The sequence below is a fragment of the Caloenas nicobarica genome, chromosome Z, assembly GCF_036013445.1.
Source record: "Caloenas nicobarica isolate bCalNic1 chromosome Z, bCalNic1.hap1, whole genome shotgun sequence".
Taxonomy (NCBI): Eukaryota; Metazoa; Chordata; class Aves; order Columbiformes; family Columbidae; genus Caloenas; species Caloenas nicobarica.
The window spans coordinates 26,305,836-26,324,225 of record NC_088284.1 but is presented as its reverse complement, the minus strand read 5'-3'; the positions used below and the strand labels follow the sequence as shown (position 1 = coordinate 26,324,225).

The 18,390-nt window shown below is 37.7% G+C and overlaps 1 protein-coding gene across 4 annotated transcripts in view; it reads right to left on the bottom strand.

Moving 5' to 3' along the window:
* Nucleotides 1-3,632: 3,632 nt before the first annotated feature.
* The window catches only part of IL31RA (interleukin 31 receptor A), a 41,427-nt gene continuing 26,669 nt past the window's right edge, over nucleotides 3,633-18,390 (bottom strand). For all 4 annotated transcript variants that reach the window (XM_065656210.1, XM_065656214.1, XM_065656211.1 and 1 more), the window contains 7 exons: nucleotides 16,976-17,158; nucleotides 14,470-14,571; nucleotides 13,031-13,177; nucleotides 10,563-10,703; nucleotides 9,134-9,227; nucleotides 7,494-7,572; nucleotides 3,633-6,675 (listed from right to left, as the gene is read on the bottom strand). In XM_065656210.1, coding sequence (XP_065512282.1) covers nucleotides 6,076-6,675; nucleotides 7,494-7,572; nucleotides 9,134-9,227; nucleotides 10,563-10,703; nucleotides 13,031-13,177; nucleotides 14,470-14,571; nucleotides 16,976-17,158 — 1,346 coding nt within the window. In that variant the 3' untranslated portion in view covers nucleotides 3,633-6,075. The remainder of the gene's footprint in view (nucleotides 6,676-7,493; nucleotides 7,573-9,133; nucleotides 9,228-10,562; nucleotides 10,704-13,030; nucleotides 13,178-14,469; nucleotides 14,572-16,975; nucleotides 17,159-18,390) is intronic.

Sequence of the window (18,390 nt, the reverse complement as noted above, 5' to 3'; positions counted from 1 at the left end):
TTTCATGACCACATCACATTGCTGCACCACAGCTGGTCTGAGGCAGCACATACCATGATCTCTGGCATTTGTTCCACCTGGCCTTTCAATGTCATTTTCAAATGTATGAATCAAGCTTCTTGATCATCCAGATGGCTTAAATGCTGGTTTGAACTGAACTGCAGAAGGAAGGAGCCAGCCACCTCCTCACACACAAAACTCTCATGTGAAGGCAATGCATACAACTGAAACAAGCAGGGTCAATCTAAAAGCATAGCAACAAAAACCAGTAAAACTGTGGATTAGGATTTCTGTTCAAGTGCCAGGATCTTGTACATTTTTATGCTAGGCTCCATGCATAAAATAAAACAGAAGATCCCAGCCGTGAAGGAGCTTGCAATCTCATCTATGCTGATGAATGACAGTGAGCAGCAATATAAATTACATACAAATCTTCCTTCTCTGCAGGTATTACTGCACAAACACTAGATCAGTTATGATTCCCAAATACCTCCAGGGATGGTGGCTCAACCACTTCCCTGGGCAGTCTGTTCCAGTGCTTCACAGCCCTCTCTGTGACAACTCTTTTCCTAATATCTGATCTAAACCTTCCCTGGTGCAACTTGAGGCCATTTCCTCTTGTCCTGTCACTTGTTACCTGGGAGAAGAGACCAACACCGTCCGTGCTACAACCTCCTTTCAGGCAGTTGTAGACAGCGATAAGGTCTCCCCTCAGCCTCCTTTTCTCCAGGCTAAACAGCCCCAGCTCCCTCAGCCGCTCCTCATCAGACTTGTGCTCCAGGCCCCTCACCAGCTTTGCCGCCCTCCTCTGAACTCTCTCCAGCACCTCAATGTCTTTCTTATGATGAAGGGCCCAAAACTGAATACAGGATTCAAGGTGGGGCCTCATCAGCACTGAGTACAGTGGCACCATCACTTCTCTAGGCCTGCTGGCCACACTATTCCTGATACAAGCCAGGATGCTGTGGGCCTTTTTGGCCACCTGGGCACACTGCTGGCTCATGTTCAGCCACTTTCAATCAACACCCCCAGATCCCTCTCTGCCAGGCAGCTTTCCAGCCACTCTTCCCTGAGCCTGTAGCGCTGCCTGGGGTTGTTGTGACCCAAGTGCAGGACCCGGCACTTGGACTTGTTGAACCTCATACAATTGGCCTCAGCCAACAATCCAGCTGGTCCAAATCCCTCTGTATGACCTTCCTACCCTCCTGCAGATCAACACTCCCACCCAACCTGGTGTTATCTGCAAACTCACTGAGGGTGCACTCGATCCCCTCATCCAGATCATTGATAAAGAGATTAAACAGAACTGGCCCCAGTACTGAGTCTTGGGGAACACCACTCATGACCAGCTGCCAACTGGATTTGGCTCCATTCACCACAACTCTTTGGGCCTGGCCATCCAGCCAGTTCTTTATCCATCACAGAGTACACCCACCCAAGCCATAAGCTGCCAGCTTGTCCAGGCAAATGCTGTGGGGTACGGTGTCAAAGGCTTTACTGAAGTCTAAGTTCACAACATCCACAGGCTTTCCTTCATCCACTAAGCAGGTTACCTTGTCAGAGAAGGAGATCAGGTTGGTCAAGCAGGACCTGATTTTCATAAACACATGCTGACTGGGCCTGGTCCCTTTGTTGCCCTGTATGTACCACATGATGGCACTCAGGATGATCTGCTCCATGACTTTCCCCATCACCAAGGTCAGACTGACAGGCCTGTAGCTCCCTAGATCTTCCTTCCAGCCCTTCTTGAAGATATGTGTCCACCCTTGGGTGGATCCCACCTTGCCCCATAGACTTGTGCATGTCCAAGTGGTGTAGCGGATCACCAAATGTTTCCCCTTGAATTCATTCTGCTCCCCGTCCTGGTCTTCCAGCTCAAGGGGGCTGGGGACCCTGAGAACAACTCGTCTTAAAGACCGACTCAAAGAAGGCATTTAGTACCTCAGCCTTTTCCTCATCCTCTGTCACTGTGTTTTGCCTCATATCTAATACAGGGTAGAGACTCTCCTTAGTACTTTTTTTGTTGCTAAGGTATTTATAGAAACATTTTTATTGTCTTTTATGGCCATAGTCAGATTAAGTTCTAGTTGGGCTTTGGCCCTTCTAATTTTCTCCATAAGTAACCTCATTAAATTCTTGTAGTCCTGAGTTCCTGACCTTTCTTCCAAAGGTCATCAACTCTCTTTTTTCTTGAGCTCCAGCTGAAGCTCTCTGTTCAGCCAGGCTGATCTTCCTCACCAGCTCATCTTTCAGCACATGGGGACAGCCTGCTCCTGCGCCTTTAAGATTTTCTTCTTGAAGAATATCCAGTCTTCCTGGATGCCCTTACCCATCTTGCAGTGTTAAATCTCAAAGCAACAGAAAAACACAAAGTCTATGGCACCACTGTGCAAAACTGGGAGAAAGGAATTGTATCAGGACTGTTGAAATGACTGCAAGGTGATATGAAACCATTTGCTACACAAGCTGTAAGAACCACACACACACTCTATGCTCAGATTAGGGCTCTGCTGCATGCAAACATTTACCTCTGCTATATGAGATACTAAACTTGGACTAGCGATGCAACTCTTCTGAGCAAGTTCTCACTTGTGAACAGAAGTTGAAACACCTATCTTGAGAAGTCATCAACTATCTCAAAAAGAGAGACCTATCTATAATAACCTTTCAGGAATAAGAGAACATGTTACCTGTAATGGAATACATGTTGTGGCAAGACAAACACTAAATAGCACCAGATAGGTCAGACGCCTTACCAGTCCATCTACAGCAGCTCTTCATCAGCCATCACATCCTCTCTGGAGGAGCATGGGCTGAACAGGTGAGTGCAAACTGGAGGAAGAAAGCTTCCTTCTCTTCACTGGATTAACCACTAACATACTTTTTTCCCATTTGAGCAATTGAAAATGGCATGAAAAACATGGAAATACCATAGGTTATGTAGTATGGAAAATTTGTCTATAATAGGTTACTTTGTTATATCAAAGAGTTTGTGGGATTCCTGTTCAAATAATTCAAAGTTCTGAGGAGGTCAGGGTCAACTCAGGTAACAAAAGACTGAACGTTTAATTTAGCTAAAAAAATTGCTAAGTGAAAAACATGCCCTATTAATAATTTGCAGGGCATAAAGATATTATTTGTATGATACACAGAAGAATGACAACCGTGATGATGCATCAATATCTTCTTGAAATTATGGCAGAAGCTGCTCTCTGTTAACCTTACAAAGACCCATACGCCTGAGAGATTGACTTTCTGCATTTAAAGAGGGGTAGAAATTGACATTTTTCAGATCATTCATGGTGAAATGAAATGAAATCTAGGAAAACCACTCTTTAGGAATAATAACATCAGGTGTTCTATTAAAAAAAAAAGTACCAGAAGTTAAAGTATTGTAATGTCCGACCTGCCATTGCCACTTGACGTTATAGATGTGGAATAACTGCCCAAATATCTAATCTATTCGTGGATCCCTCTCAGAATAGGATCATATTTCTAAGTGAACATGAAAATCTAAAATGTCTAAATGGTGTATTTAATATAAATTGACAAAAACTTTTCCATGTGCTCTCAGTTTTATTTTTTTAATGTTTCACAACATCAGTTTGAAAGACAGATTGTGAAAGGTCTGAGAGAGTACAACTCTGAATGCAAAACAAACGAAATCCACAAAGCTGGCATTCCAAAGCACAGGCAAAAGGCAGCCCTAATTTCTGAGATGTGCTGAGCCCACTTATTGCGTTACTGTTTTTCAGATAAAATAACGGACAAGGAAATCAGAAGTGAGGAGAGAAAAGTAGAGTGGCGATAGAGAAGGAAATAATATGGGATGGAAAAGCAGGTTATTACTTGGCCTCCAGAAGCTGAGACGTTACAGGCAGACCGTATTCAAACCACCCAGCAAGAACCTCCCCTTTCTAATGAGCCCTTAAAGATTGCATTATTTTTTATTTTACCTGACTCAGTCATGCAACTCAGAGTACGCAGCTTTCACATCATTACCAAACAATTCCTAGACAGCCCTCAAAATACCTCTGTTTATTTTTAAATCTCATTATATTAAAATAAATACTGAAATTTAAGGGGAAAAAACTGCTGTGACTGAGTCAGTAACTTCTGAACCCAAGGAAATGGCAATGTAGCTGTGAATGAGAAGTACAGAAGCAAGTGATGCAGCAGGACCACTGACCCAGCCAAAGCTGTGCCTCATGCTCATGTCAGAGAACAACTTATATCTAAGTAAGTAAAGGCTTTTAAGAACAAGCATATATCCATCATACATACATTTTGACTTATAGCATTGTGGTTGGGAAAATGATCCAACAAACTGGGGATGGGGGGAGAGTGTTAAAAAAAATCAGTGTTGCTGTACAAGGAACATTTGCAGAAATTGTTTTCTCATCCTTCTTTGGAAAAAAAAAACAAACATTGCTATCAGTAAAAGCAGCTTCCAAACTATAGATGAAATGCCTAAATGCAAACTTTACCCTGTCTTCTCAAATACAAATGCAAGTAGTAGCCAATACACCCAGGGCAAAACTCAGCCTCCTCATTCATGCTGGATAACATATTTTCCATTCTCTCACTTCTCCTCCTGCACAGAAAGGAAAGGCTTTCTATTCCTATTCACATTTGCCTCTCCTTTTTCTATCCCCATGACTCCTGTATCTTTTTCACCTCTAAAGAAGTCTGTAGTTAGGCACAGACAAGACCGATGATGTCAAGCCTTTAAATACTGTTAAAATAGTCAAGCCTTTAAATATTGTTAAAATAGTTTAAAGTCTAAAAATTACTATATGTCACACATGTCATACTGAACACCCCCTTAAGACATTTTACTTAGAGCTGACTCTCAATTTCTTTTTCTTTTTTTTAACCTATCATTTAACAGAATAAGAATTTTGGTAAGAACTTTACAGATATAGCCTCTTTCCTGCTGGAAAAAAAATAGCGTGATGGAGAGTTTCCTGCTTAATTGCTGTTGTATAAAATGGAAACTACAAGTAGTTTTATGACTTGTAAAAACCATAAAACAAATGACAGAAGTTACAGCCTTCATGTAGAAATCTGTAATCCTAAATCAGTTGCCAGAGGACATCTGAGCATATTTTGTAGACTTAGTGTTTTTTCAATACCTCCCAGAAAAATAATTTCCTAAATATAAACTCAGTGCTTATTCCAACACAAGATACTGTATTTAGTTGAAATGTTTTTAAGTTCAAAACATCAGAACCTCAAGTGAGAAACAGTTTTAAACTGGGAGGCAAAGGAACAAGAAGATAAGAAGGTATCCCGCAGTAAACAGAGTTTTCAAAAGCAACAAAAAGAGGAGAAACAAAAGTAGCACAAAATGCAGAGGATTATTAAAAACACAAGAGAAAGGAAGGAAGCAACAAAGCCAGTGTACATCTACCTTTTCCAAAATGTAGATAAGTCAATGTCATAAGCGTAACAAATATCCTCTCATTAAAGACACAGAAACTATGACCCGAACCACCGATTCAAGAGTCAGGATGCAAAAAGACAATTACTGAAATCTACCAAGTATTTGCGAAACAGGACAAACATTGTACATAAAACCAGATATAAAACAATAGAGGGAAATAATAACAGGAAACTAGTTTTACTTCACGTAACTTAGGGAAGGATTTGGCAGATCCTGGCTCTGTTCAGGTCAGTCCCAGGAGGAGAGGACGGGAGAAAAAAAAATAAAAAAAGAAAAATCATCAATCAGCTGCAAGCGCTACTGGATGCTTCTGCAGAAAAGATCAATGAGAAATAAGAAAAACTAATAAGAAATAAGAAAAGTTATAATACTTCCTTTGCCTCACTACTGGCAACACCTCTCTGGTAAAAACAAACAAGAAAAAAAATACAACACATCCTCCACACTGAAAGTGAACCCTGACAGGTATAAACACAGTGCAAAAAATTACTTCACAGCTGTTCAAAGGAAGGGAGTGTTTTCCATCCAAATTAGCTGAGATTAGCCAGGTTAGGACCTAGAAATACATATAAGCAGCAGTGCCGAGATACATCTCACAATGGGACTTTACAAAGGCACATTTTCTCACGCTAATGAGCTGTGGCCAGCCCGAACATGTCCAGTGTTACATAGGGTTGTCTTGCAACATTATTTTGAAGAGGAGGTGAGACAGCTGACTGGCTGTTGGGTTCCTTCTTTCTGTGTTCTGGCAAGTTCTCAGAAATAAGAAATTCCCTTGTTTTAACAGAATTTTTAAGGTATGGATTGAAGACCACGTTTTCACTGAAATCTTCCAGCTTTAAAACTTCTTCATTATAATTTTCTTCATTTTTAATTGAAGTCTGTTGGGATTCACATACATCATCTTCCAGCATTTCTCTGGGTTGGATTGCCTTTGCTGGTATCGAAGCCAAATGCATTTGACTCCTGATATCTTGATCAGTAATTATATAAGACATGGATGGTGAAAAACACTTAGCAACTTCATTTTCTTCTTCATACAGTATCTTTTTATCTCCAATAATCACACCTTTTGTATTAATATCAGCACATTTAGAAACATGGTTTTCACAATTCATTAGTAGTGATCTTTCATGACTTTCTTCAAGAAAACAGTGTTCCAAAACACTTAAGTCTTCAAAGTCTACGGTTTTAGCCTCAGATGTCACTCCCTTCAAAAATGAATTACTCTGTCAGTACAAAGAGATAAATTGGAAAGTTATATAGGGATAGATAATATATTGGTTTATTTTTAATACATAAAATATTGTCATTTGAGCTCTGCTTGACTTAATATTGAAAGTGTATTAATAAAGAATTCATGTGCACTTCAGCTAGGATGCAGTTATATGTGAATTAGTACTAAAAATGGCAATACTACTCTGTCCATTTGTTACGCACTTTCATATTAGGTTTTCTGTGCTCAACAACATCAGGAGTTTCAATCAAGGCTCAGAATCAGGCTCAGACTCTTTTCACCTTTTCCACTCTAACCTGCCATTTTTCAGATGAAAGTTTAAATCCCATTCTCCACAGATTATACTTGTTATGTAAACCTAAACAACTCCACTCAAAAGAAATCAAAACTTTAATAAGGAATAAATATCCAGCAATAAAAAAGACAGAAATGTTAGTAAAATAATATACCACATTTTACTAAATGTTGCACTGCATTTTTTGTGGAGAAGTGAGGAGATACCTTGATGTGGGAATCTGACTCAGAAGACTTAATCTGAGGAAGTTTAATCAACTTTATTTAATAAACCATGACCACCAATCACTTTATAAGTTCAAACCAGTATTTCTCATTGTCATATAAGAATTAAATCAACATATTTTATAAATATGCGTATTTTCTATTATTTTGAAATACAATGATGAGCATTTATAGCACTTAAACAGGGGAATGAAACTCAATAGTTTTTTTTATTTAGTCATAAAATGACCACCAGAGAAGGACTTCTCTCCATTCAATCCCCTCTTTAATACATAAAATGGCAATTATTACCACAGAGGCATCAAGAGGCCACTCCACTGCAATGCTCCCCGCGGGATTTGGTATATCAGGCCAGCAAACCTTTTTAAACCTGTCATTGAGAAGGGAATTTTAGTCACATGATGAAAGAAATAGATTATTAAAAATAAAATTAACACATCTCCAGAAAGCCCAAATACTGCTAAAATATCAAAGTTTCACAAAGTATTTCCTGTAATAACACGATCTTTTTCATTAAATTGTTTTCTCTTACATTAATTTTTATTATAAAATATCTCAACAAGTAAAAATGTTGTGTTACAGAGACATTGGAGAAACATTACTAATGCACAAAAGGTTGTTTTATTATTATTATGATGCAGTAGATCAAATAACAGCATGCCAAAATAAGGCTTTATGCAAAACCTGTTGTGATCATGTTTCAGGGTGGTTCTTCAGCGAAAAGCCACCTCAGGTAAACTTTGCTCTAGGAAAGTGTCCTTCGCACTACACTACACTAGAGCTATCATGAGTTGTCATGGCAACAGCAGATAAATGGTGCTGACACTGTAGCTTGTAACTGACCGATGGCATAGTAAACAGGAAACAAACTAATCACTCATTGATACCGCAAGCAAAAAAAACCCCAGGCCATTGCTTGACTTTTCACAGTGCAGTTTGATCTACACAAGAATATAAACACTCAACTACATCTCAAAGTATTATCCAGAATCAAAACAGTTTCTTACAATTGTAAAGGTTCAGAATACACAACATAAATGAAGATTTAAGAGCTGTAGATTATACTTACTATTTCAGCCATACTTATTACCTGATGCCTTGCATGACAGCAGCCTTGGTTCTAATAGCTTAGAACACCCCAAAATAGTTACGATTTTTTAACCTTCTTATTAACCTTCAGCCAAACAAGCCAGTCACTTTTCATGCCAAAGAAAATCACATTTTATAACCTTAAAAATTCCTCATAGTCATCTTTGGGATGTTATATTATAGCACCCCTATGCTCTGAGAAGGCAATTTAAAATCTGGCAGGGGACATCGTGAGGGCAGAATAAAGGGTTATGAGTCACGTATGGATATGGATCCATACTCATGGATTGAGCATCCAAGTGCCTTCACATGAAGTAATTTTTAGTTTCTTCATGTCTTCTTTGCAACTCAAGGGAAGTGTCGCAAAATAACAAAAGTAATATTAATGTAGTTAAGATAAGCAAGAGGGGTTATGTGAAATGTGTTCCAGTGGTGTACTAGCAGATTTATTAAGAGTGCCTGGGAAATTTTTTTTTGGTGTAATTAACTTTTCAGTGGCTAGCTTGAAGTATGGTCCCCTCACTTGACTGACCACAGAACTGTAAATGGCATGTAGCATTTTCCATAAACTGATATAGGCAATATGTAAATCTGTTTCCCCTATTTCTTCTGTTGTGATTTACTGCACTTTGTAAAATTAATACTTATTCTTGAACTACAGTACATCAACTGCAGTTAAATGATAACCTGTAAGCTTAATTATTTGTTACTCCAGTGCCTTTTAAAATTTGACATTGGTTTGGAACCCAGCAATAGCATTTATAACATATATAAAAATTTGCCTTTTACAAGTTAAAATTAACTAATTGTGTTCGGTTTTAGAAGGCAGAAAATGTACTCACGCTTGCTTTTTCAAAATGCATGTTATCCAAAGGCCTAACAGAAAGAACATGCTTAATCCAATGGGTAGAGCAATGAAAATAATATCTTCTTTGTCTTTCGAGGTAGGAAAAAAGAAAAACACAGATGTTTATAATTTCTTCATGTATCCCCTTAAGAGAGCTAATTTTCAACATCCAAGTCACTTAATTAGAACAATTCTAAAGAGGTCTGTCAAGACTAGCCAAAATTATTCAAAATACTGCTGTATGCTACTCATTGTATGATATGTCAAAAGATTAATCCAACAAGTCACAGTTACTGAGCCAGAAAAGCAGCTCATGATGAGACTTCTCAGGGTATCTCAGGAACAGATGTAGTGCATTTCAAAATTTCCTTTATTTAATAGAATCACACAATAATTCAGATTGAAGAAGACATCTGTAGGTCACCTTGACCAACTTTGAAATAAGAATCAGGTTGCTTAGGGTCGTACCAAGCCAACCTTTGAAAGTCATCTAGGATAAAGAGTCTACCACCTCTCTGGGCACTTGTTGCTTTAGATTCACCAAAACCTGCCAGACAGTGCCACTTCTTTCTGTTAACTACAAAATAACCAGTAAATTCAATGCAGGAGATAGGTTTTAAATACACAAAATACAAAGTTAGCCTGACTGAAACAGCACAGAGATTTCTGAGCTAGCCTCCAAGTATCTACCAGAGGTAGGTGCTGGCAGCAATGGAGACCAAACCTCAGCATGGTCTCTACCTTGCATTTGAGTAGCAAACTAGCAGATGAATTTACAGGCAAAAAATAAATTACCTTAGAGTTCCATGACAAGTTTAAGGATAGGTCATGCACTTTTCATATATTTCAGTTTGGCCACCACTAAGACAACTTAAGTATTGAAAACATTCTCCCAGAAGTAGAAATGAGGAAGTGTCTAAACTTCTGGCCTGCAGCCATCATACCAACCTCCTTGCTAAAATCTGGCTAAAACAAATAGTAAGAAATAGGAAAAGATATTTACACACACACACACTGTCCACAACCTGTGCACTGATTTATTAGTTAAGCTTACATAGCAGAAGGCAGGCAACACAATGCATGGCTATTCTAAATACAGCATCTCAGATGGAAATGTCTGCTTTTTAATAAGCTCTTAGGCACTCCATACCATAACTGACAGCATACACACTGTTGCTCCCACAAACATCCATAGTATTCCACAGCTTTATTGACAGCAAAATAAAGATTTGGGGGTTTGACTTCTAATTTTGAAGTTTTAGTCTGTGAGATGATCAGTGAAACTGTATCATATTCAGCTACTCTTGGTAATTCTCCCTTGTTCTGTTTAACACTAATTAAAAAGCCCAAACAAAAATGTCCTATATTTCAGACTCCCAAACCTGTTTTTAAAATAGTAATAACTAACCTGGAATATTACTTACTGAATTTCAAAGTCTTGAAAGTTTTTGGCTCTCCACTGGTTCCACCAGCTTCATTGCTTGCCATGATATAGACAGTGTATTGCGTATTAGCCTGTAAGGACTTCAGTCTGTATTGCAGAACATCAGAGTTCACCGTTTCATCTTTTTAGGAGAAGATTTATGCCAATAAACACACAAAACAGTGTTATATCAGGGAACTACACACTTATTTAGCATCTTTTACAATGATAGAACACGAAGTATTTTAATACAATGTGAAATACAGAGAGACTTTATCAGTCCTTTGAGAGAAAAAAACTTGAATTACCAAACAGTGTTTATCAATGTTACTTAACGTTTAGAGCAAAAAAAAATAAACCATTTTGCATTTATTTTTAAAAATAGAAACACTTTTTTTGCTAATATTGAAGACAGACATAATATGATCTCCTGTGGTTTATTTTATAATGGAAAACAGTGTTTCGAGAACTTTATTTCCTGGAACCTAGGTTCAAAAATTGAGAACTTAAAATAGTTGGCTCAGAAATTAAGAACATTAAAAAGTTTCTGCAGCTTGTGAAGTTTAACTGTATTTCTAGTACATGCAGTTAGACATTGATTCGAAAAATTTCAAAAGGATGCAATCTATTAGCGCTGGGATATCACCCCAATAAAGTCAGAGGAAGGCCAAAATCAACAGGAATTTTTTTCCAAGGTTCAAAATATTTTTCTGGATAGAACTCAATGTTTCCAATACCTTCTCCATTACTGGAAGTAGTAAGGTCTGCTTCACTTTTAAATTGTTTTAAGCAGGGCATGTCATAACATTCTATGTCCACAAACAGTATCAAAAGCATCTTTGACTTTATGGACCAGAAAATGTTTTAGCGTCTTTAATTTCATAATACAAAGCCAACTTATGTCATCATTCAGCTCAGTCAAGAAACACTCAGGAAATACATATCCTGTGATGTGCCATGAGATTAAACAAACCGAGTTTCTCTTAAATCAAGGAGGAGAAAGTGACATTCTAGAGTTAAAAGGCCATCAGTGAAGTCAGCTTGGCACAAACTCCATGTTCTGTTCTTATCAAAAAGATGTGACATCAGAGAAGCATCAAAAAATACCAGCACAGCAGAGATTTACCATTTAAATTTAAGTCTCTTGAGTCGCTATTTAAAACTAATTTCCTAAAGGAATTAATCTGAACCCTTAGAATGGGCACAGTCTGCTTAACATTGGAAGTAATAGGGAGACACGTGGCTCTGTAGTATGAGGCTGCATATCTTGAGGATGACCCCAAACAAAGCAGGATGCATTAAATTACTCAGAAACCAGCAAAGCAGGAAAATGGCATGTAGGTGATCAAATCACTTCTCATTAGAGATTCTGCTGAGATTCAGACTAGAGAAGTTCTGCATAGATGGCATTCTGCTGACACCTTGTATAGCTACTACTCCTGAGGCAGGACATTAAAAATATGCTCAAAAAGTTTTGCTATCAGCCTCCAGATCAGAGAAGTAACACCAAGCACAGAAAATGAAGCACATTTGAAGAAATTAATCTAAAAACTATGTCCAAAGAAAGTAAGGCTTGGCAGCTTATTTTGGCTTCTTGGCTACCATTTGGTATTTTGCTTTTATTATAAAACTGACTGTAAAAAACATTTTTACCAGAATATCTCCACCATACTGTTCCAGAAGCTGAGGGCTTGGGAAAGGCATCCCTCCAAGCACATGTGTGAAATTTATGAATTCACTGAACCCTCACAAGGTTCAAATTCATGAAACTGCACAGGATCTATGACTCTCCAATATATTTTAGCTCCACTTTACCTCCCCTTCTTCTGTCATGACATCTTCCATTTTCTTCCAAGGTGTGTCACAGTGGAAGAGAGATTTTAAGATGGAAGGAGACTAGTACATATGTAACAGGGGAAAAGATAAAGTATCTGGGAAATAATATACTCTAATTTGGCATAAACCTGGAAATTTCAGGTTTTTTACTGTTCATGGAGAACAATCTGCAAAAAGCCTCTCATATATGGGTTTCCATCCTGATCTGGAAAGGAAAGAGGAATGATGGTGCTGCCATACACTGAATAAATGTATCACCCGGAGATCCATCAGATTTGCATCTGAGAAGCAGAAAGCATGATGCAGTCAACAGTCATGGCTGTACTACCATGTGTAGTGCAATACTAATAGTAAAAATATAGAGAGCAAGCAGTGCTGTACAAAATAAGTTCAGAACAAAGAAATTGAGCAAGAATACTTGTGTGGTATTAAAGCAGAGACTATTCACCATCATTTCAATTAAACCTAAAAAATGTTTTTAATCTTTATGTAAGCCACATTTTAGTACGAGTGTTTGCTGACATATTTATGACATACAATAACAAAGTGTGCTAATAACTATGAAAACAACCATCTTCGGACAGCAGATTGTCAAAACCCTGTTGAAAGTGTTGATGTTTAATGTATACTTACTCAATTCCTTTCCATCTTCAGGTTTATAAAATATTGTATAGTTACTGATAAATCCATTTCTTTTATCCTTTGAAATCTCCTTCCATTTTATTGTAACTTCATTTTTCCCTGGAATGCCTGTGTCAGCCACTGGTCCTTCTGACGGCTCTACACAAAAGCATTATAAGTGAGAAAAAGTAGTAAAATAGTTTAAGCACCGCACTGTTGTCCATCTGTGTTACTTCACACATACCAGTAACAAACGTACAAGTTAATATATCATCCTAGTGCTCTGACATAGCCCTTAACTTTTTCTCACCCTCTTTACTGGGCAATTTCTTCTGATAACACTTCCCCTTATCTATTCTGGCATTTGCATAGTTCTCAGTGTTACTGCATCTGAATATCCCAAGATCTTTAAAAGGCTCTGTCCTCACAACATCAGAGAGAGATCAAGAGATAAAACATCCTTATGCACTCATAGGGGAACTCAGGTGCAAGGTCACTGTGTTTGTAGGACACGTCTGCCTGAGCTGAGATTCACGTGGAGTGCCCGGTACCCCCAGTCTTTGCTCATTACATTGGATCAAATCTTTCTGTTCACATAACACAAACCTCATGTGCATTGCTCATAAATTTGAAGCAAGAGTTCTCTGCACTTCAGATTTTAAAAAGGGATCTTCCTTCCCATTCTCTCACAACCTTTAGTACTCTAACACCTCCCTATAAACAGGAAACCGCTTGAAATAAAGTTCTTTGTTAGTCAGTGTTAGTCAAACATACAATACTCCATTGCCCTCTAGTAGTAATTAATGCTGTTTAGTAGTGCATGTACTATGTGTGTGCACACTTACACAGACCTATATATGCACACACACAAATAGACATTTTCACCTGAAATCTTAAAATTACCAGTAAACCACACTCTTACAAAACATTAATTCATCCACCATTTCCACTCAATCGCAAACATAATGACTTCTTACCATTTTTTCATGTGCAGGACTGCAAATCTTTTGTTATGTTATAAAATCCTACAAAAAGCAATTTTTTCAAACCATCCATTTTATTCGCATATACTATGACTGATAAATGCAGTCAAGCATTAAAATAAAATCTAATTGTATATATAAATGAGCTGTAACATTTAAGAGCCAGTTTAAAAAAACTGTTTCATATTTGTAGCTGTAGTCTTTCCAAGTGCTTTGTATACAGTATGTAAACTGTAGAACAAATGAGTGGATTCAAGCACCAGTGTGCCTTTGTCACAAGATGTAAGTTTTTCTTCACTGAACAATTCAGTAGCTGATGTATGAACAGAAATCGGGAAGCCTGAATGCTGTTTTTTTCCACGTCTACCTCTCTCCTTCAGTAATGCCAGGCAATTGCTCAAAGATAATACACCCTGGGAGACAGGCTACAGCACACCTTTCTCAACATTATTAGTTTAAAATACGTACTTTTTTCTTGAACGTAAGTTTGTACTGAATATGGAGCTGCTACTTTATTTCCATAGAGAGGATACACGGAGATATTATAGCATACAAATGGTTTAAATTTTTCTGTAAAGGAAAAAAAATGAATATTTACTTACAGTTCTCTTTGTGAGACTAACACAATGAAAGCAGAATAAATCACAATGCAGTTCTGAATACACTGTTACAGATCTCTATTTTTTTCAAATTTTTAGCAAGCACAAAATATATTTATTGCTTTGAATACTCATTACTGCCCTTAACGCAATTAATTTTATTCAGTAGTGTTCACAGGAGCACTTGGTTTCTGACTCAGTTTTCAATAGAAATACTTTGAATGGGTAATTATACTTCAACCTTATACAGCTTCTCTATAAAAAGCCACTTATTCCTCTTGTAACAGTTTAAGGTTCTGGAGGAAGTCTTAATTTTCAAATAAAAATGATACTTCTAGGAATATTTTTAATTTCACATATCTTTAGGTTTATTGCTCTGCATAAGGGAGTTTTGTTTCATGCATCCAACAGCTTACAAGGCACAATGGAGCTCCAGCTCCAGCTGTATTGATGTTCCAGTTGTGCCACCTGCAGATCTGCTTCTAACCAGCATGACTCAAAAGTACAATTGCACAAGTGAAATCTCTGCCATATAATTTTATATGTTTCAAGACATATTCTGGAAAGGAAGCTTTGGACTCTGAACAGTCGAGCAGCCAAGTAATCAGCAGGGTGCACTCCCTACTTACAAGCAACTCTCAGCTGCAAGTGGACACACCTGTGGCTTCCCACACCTGGATGAAACCAGTGCAAAGGCTTTCTTAGACTATTCCTCCTCAAGCTCTGCAGCTCGTTTGGCAAGAATAATGGCTATCGGCAGATCCCTGCATTATAACAGCACTCCACTGCTTTTTCAGTCCCTTACTCCTATTGCAACCCAGGAAAAGTTACGATGGTCCACATGTCATCCTCAAAATAATTCCACAAAATAATGACAGAATCAGGCCTGAATAACAGTAAATCTGAATTTGCCTTGGCATTTCTATTGTGACTTGTGCTTAGGGAGACAAAGATCTCAAAATAATGCTGAGGATGAAAAGTGTTTCGTTTGTGTTTTTCTGGGGGTTTTTTATTGGTTTTGGTTTGGTTTGGGGGGCGTTTTTTAGTTTTGTGTTTGTTTTTGGTTTTGTTTGCTGTGTTTTGGTTTTGTTTCTTTGTAGTATATTGAGAACAGGTATAAATTTCATTTATTTATCACGGTAAATTGCTGAAATAGTGGAATTTTCAGCTTACAACTCAAGACTCACCCAGCTCAGTTTAACGTGTCATAAGCCACTCTTGAATTTTACTTCAAGCGTATTTTTGTTTGATTTGTTTTACTGTGGCATAGAAACAGTATTTAAATCACTGTTGTCTGAGCTAGTAAGACAAATTTCATGGACGACCTACCTATATTCATCATTAATGAACTGAGTGTTCTTTTCCACATTAGAAAATGCAGGGGTTGTTTACTGAAAACTTTGAAAATTCTTTTTCCTTGATGTAGGATTCAGAAAGATCCTTATATGAACAAGATCCATTTTCAAATTCGATAAATTTAATATCGCTAATGAAGAACCAAAGAACTAATAATCCAAAATTCACTAATTACATATATTATACTAAACTTTCTCAGCATTATTCCTGTGTTTGTAAAAGAAAATCCAAATGTATAAAAGTACATTAATTTCAGTAGCTAAAGGTAATGTGCATGGGATATTCACATCAACATCTACATTCAGTTTTGCCTCTGCATGTATCTCTTGAACTCTGCATGTTGTGTGGTTTTTCATCTAAACTACATACACATGGTTAAAAGATTACTAATTAGACAGATTGTCTGTTTGAAAAAAGTCAGCTGATAAAACAAAAAAGTGAACAGATCCCCACCTATTTGTCAGTGCATCATGAGGCCACTGAAACCTCTTAGAAATGTTTTAGGTCATAATACAATTGTGATACTTAACATGCCATATTGAAGAATCACTCCACTTGCTTATTTTGAAGTAGAATTCTCCCTCAAATCTTCTTTTGGGCTTCTTGCTCTCCCTCTAACACGTGTGAGGGAACATGATCTTTCCCCATCTTCAAACTCACATTTTCAGTTCTAGATTTCTCTGCTAAAATAGTGTACATCTGTCATAGGCCTCCCGACTGGAAGATTCATGGCATAAGATCAAGCCACAGAAGTGCTTAAACAGGAAACCTGTAGCCTAATATTATACAGGAGCAAACACCATCTTGCATGTTGTGTCAATATTTGAGAGAGTTAAAATTACTGTGAAATTACATGCAAAGATTTCAATAAAACACGTAATAATACTGTTATAATGGTCTGAAGGAAGCTGGATGAGTTCATCCATGATTTTTCTTTCCAGTCTACCTATAAATAAATATACATAAATACATATATATATATGTACAGTGTTACAGATGTAACTGGTAAATGAACATACTTTTGTTAGCTTTCCAGTTTGTAGAATTTGATATATATTGCCATGATCTACCAAAAGGATCTGTCTCCAGTTCCTGATACCACTCAACTACATAGTCAGTTACTTCTGGTTTGGAGGCTATCCATTCTACAACCACTTCTTCATTTGTTGTGAAGGTCCTCACTGCTTCAATAATCTGAGAAGCTAAAAATTTAACAGAAAATGTCAGCAATTCTGTCTTCATAAAAACTGCAGAAAAAAACCCCACACAAACAAACAAACAAGCAAATAACAAAAAACCACAATTCAACCATGGCAAGCTGAGATTGCTTCTTTAGTAGAATATGGGACTTAGTCATGGTTAAAAAAAGAGGTTAAAAAGTTACTTTATACCTATGTTCACATGCATGTACTCAAAATACTGTAAAATGAAGCATGTAAGAAGTGTTACAAAGAAAATGGGCAAGTGGGGATTGAGGAGATGATACTCAAGGAGATTTACATATACAGAATCTAAGGCCAGTCTCTCTTTTTGGATCTGAATTTTACAGTCCGTGAAATTTTACAAATCATTTTGCTACCAGTTTTACAGGTCATGCAGATAAGCAAATATTGATTGAGATCACGAAGGCAATAGGAAAACAGTGAATCAAGTCAGCAAGGTCATGAATGACAGTGAAGCCAAACGGAACCATCAGCCTGCAGAACAGAGGTAATGGAAGTCTGAGTGAAAACCCAACCTGGCAAAGCAGAGGAGAAAAAAAGACCTGGTGAAGCAGAGGGAAAAGAAATGTATGTAGTGGGGAAGGGGGGGCTGGGAAGCGGGGGGAAAGGCATTTCACAGCATGGAAAAATCAGAAAAACATTTACTGTGGGATATAGAAGTGGATAGAGAAGTAGTCATCAGCCTCCAGGACAAGATGACATCATGTCTACATAACCAGTTTTCTGATTAGACTGGAATTTGATTGAGCAATTCCAGAGGGACACTTGTATTTTTTTCATGAATGACTGATGTAGGAGAAGTGATTCAAGCGTGTCAAATCCAACCACTATCTAAACCATGGGTAGGCAGCAAGATGTTGCAATACAAGGCTCACAGAGGTATCAGAATTAAACGTAAGAACCAAAGAACACAACTGTCGTGCTGGAGTGGACCAGTTTCCTGAGCCTGGCAGTGCGTGGGATGGGGTACTTTGGGAATGCATATGAAATGAAAACAAATACAGTGTTTCTGTCTCTGCTTCCACCGACACATCTTCGGGACTTCTGTTAAATACATCTTTGAATGGTGTTATTAAATGCACTGCAGTAATAACCTGTGGTAACCAGTTTTGTGACCTAGTAGAGGAATGAGACGGAACTGGGTGGGACTCTATAAATTTATTAGGGAGGTCAAGGGCTGTAAAAAACATAACCAAAAAATCTTCAGAAAG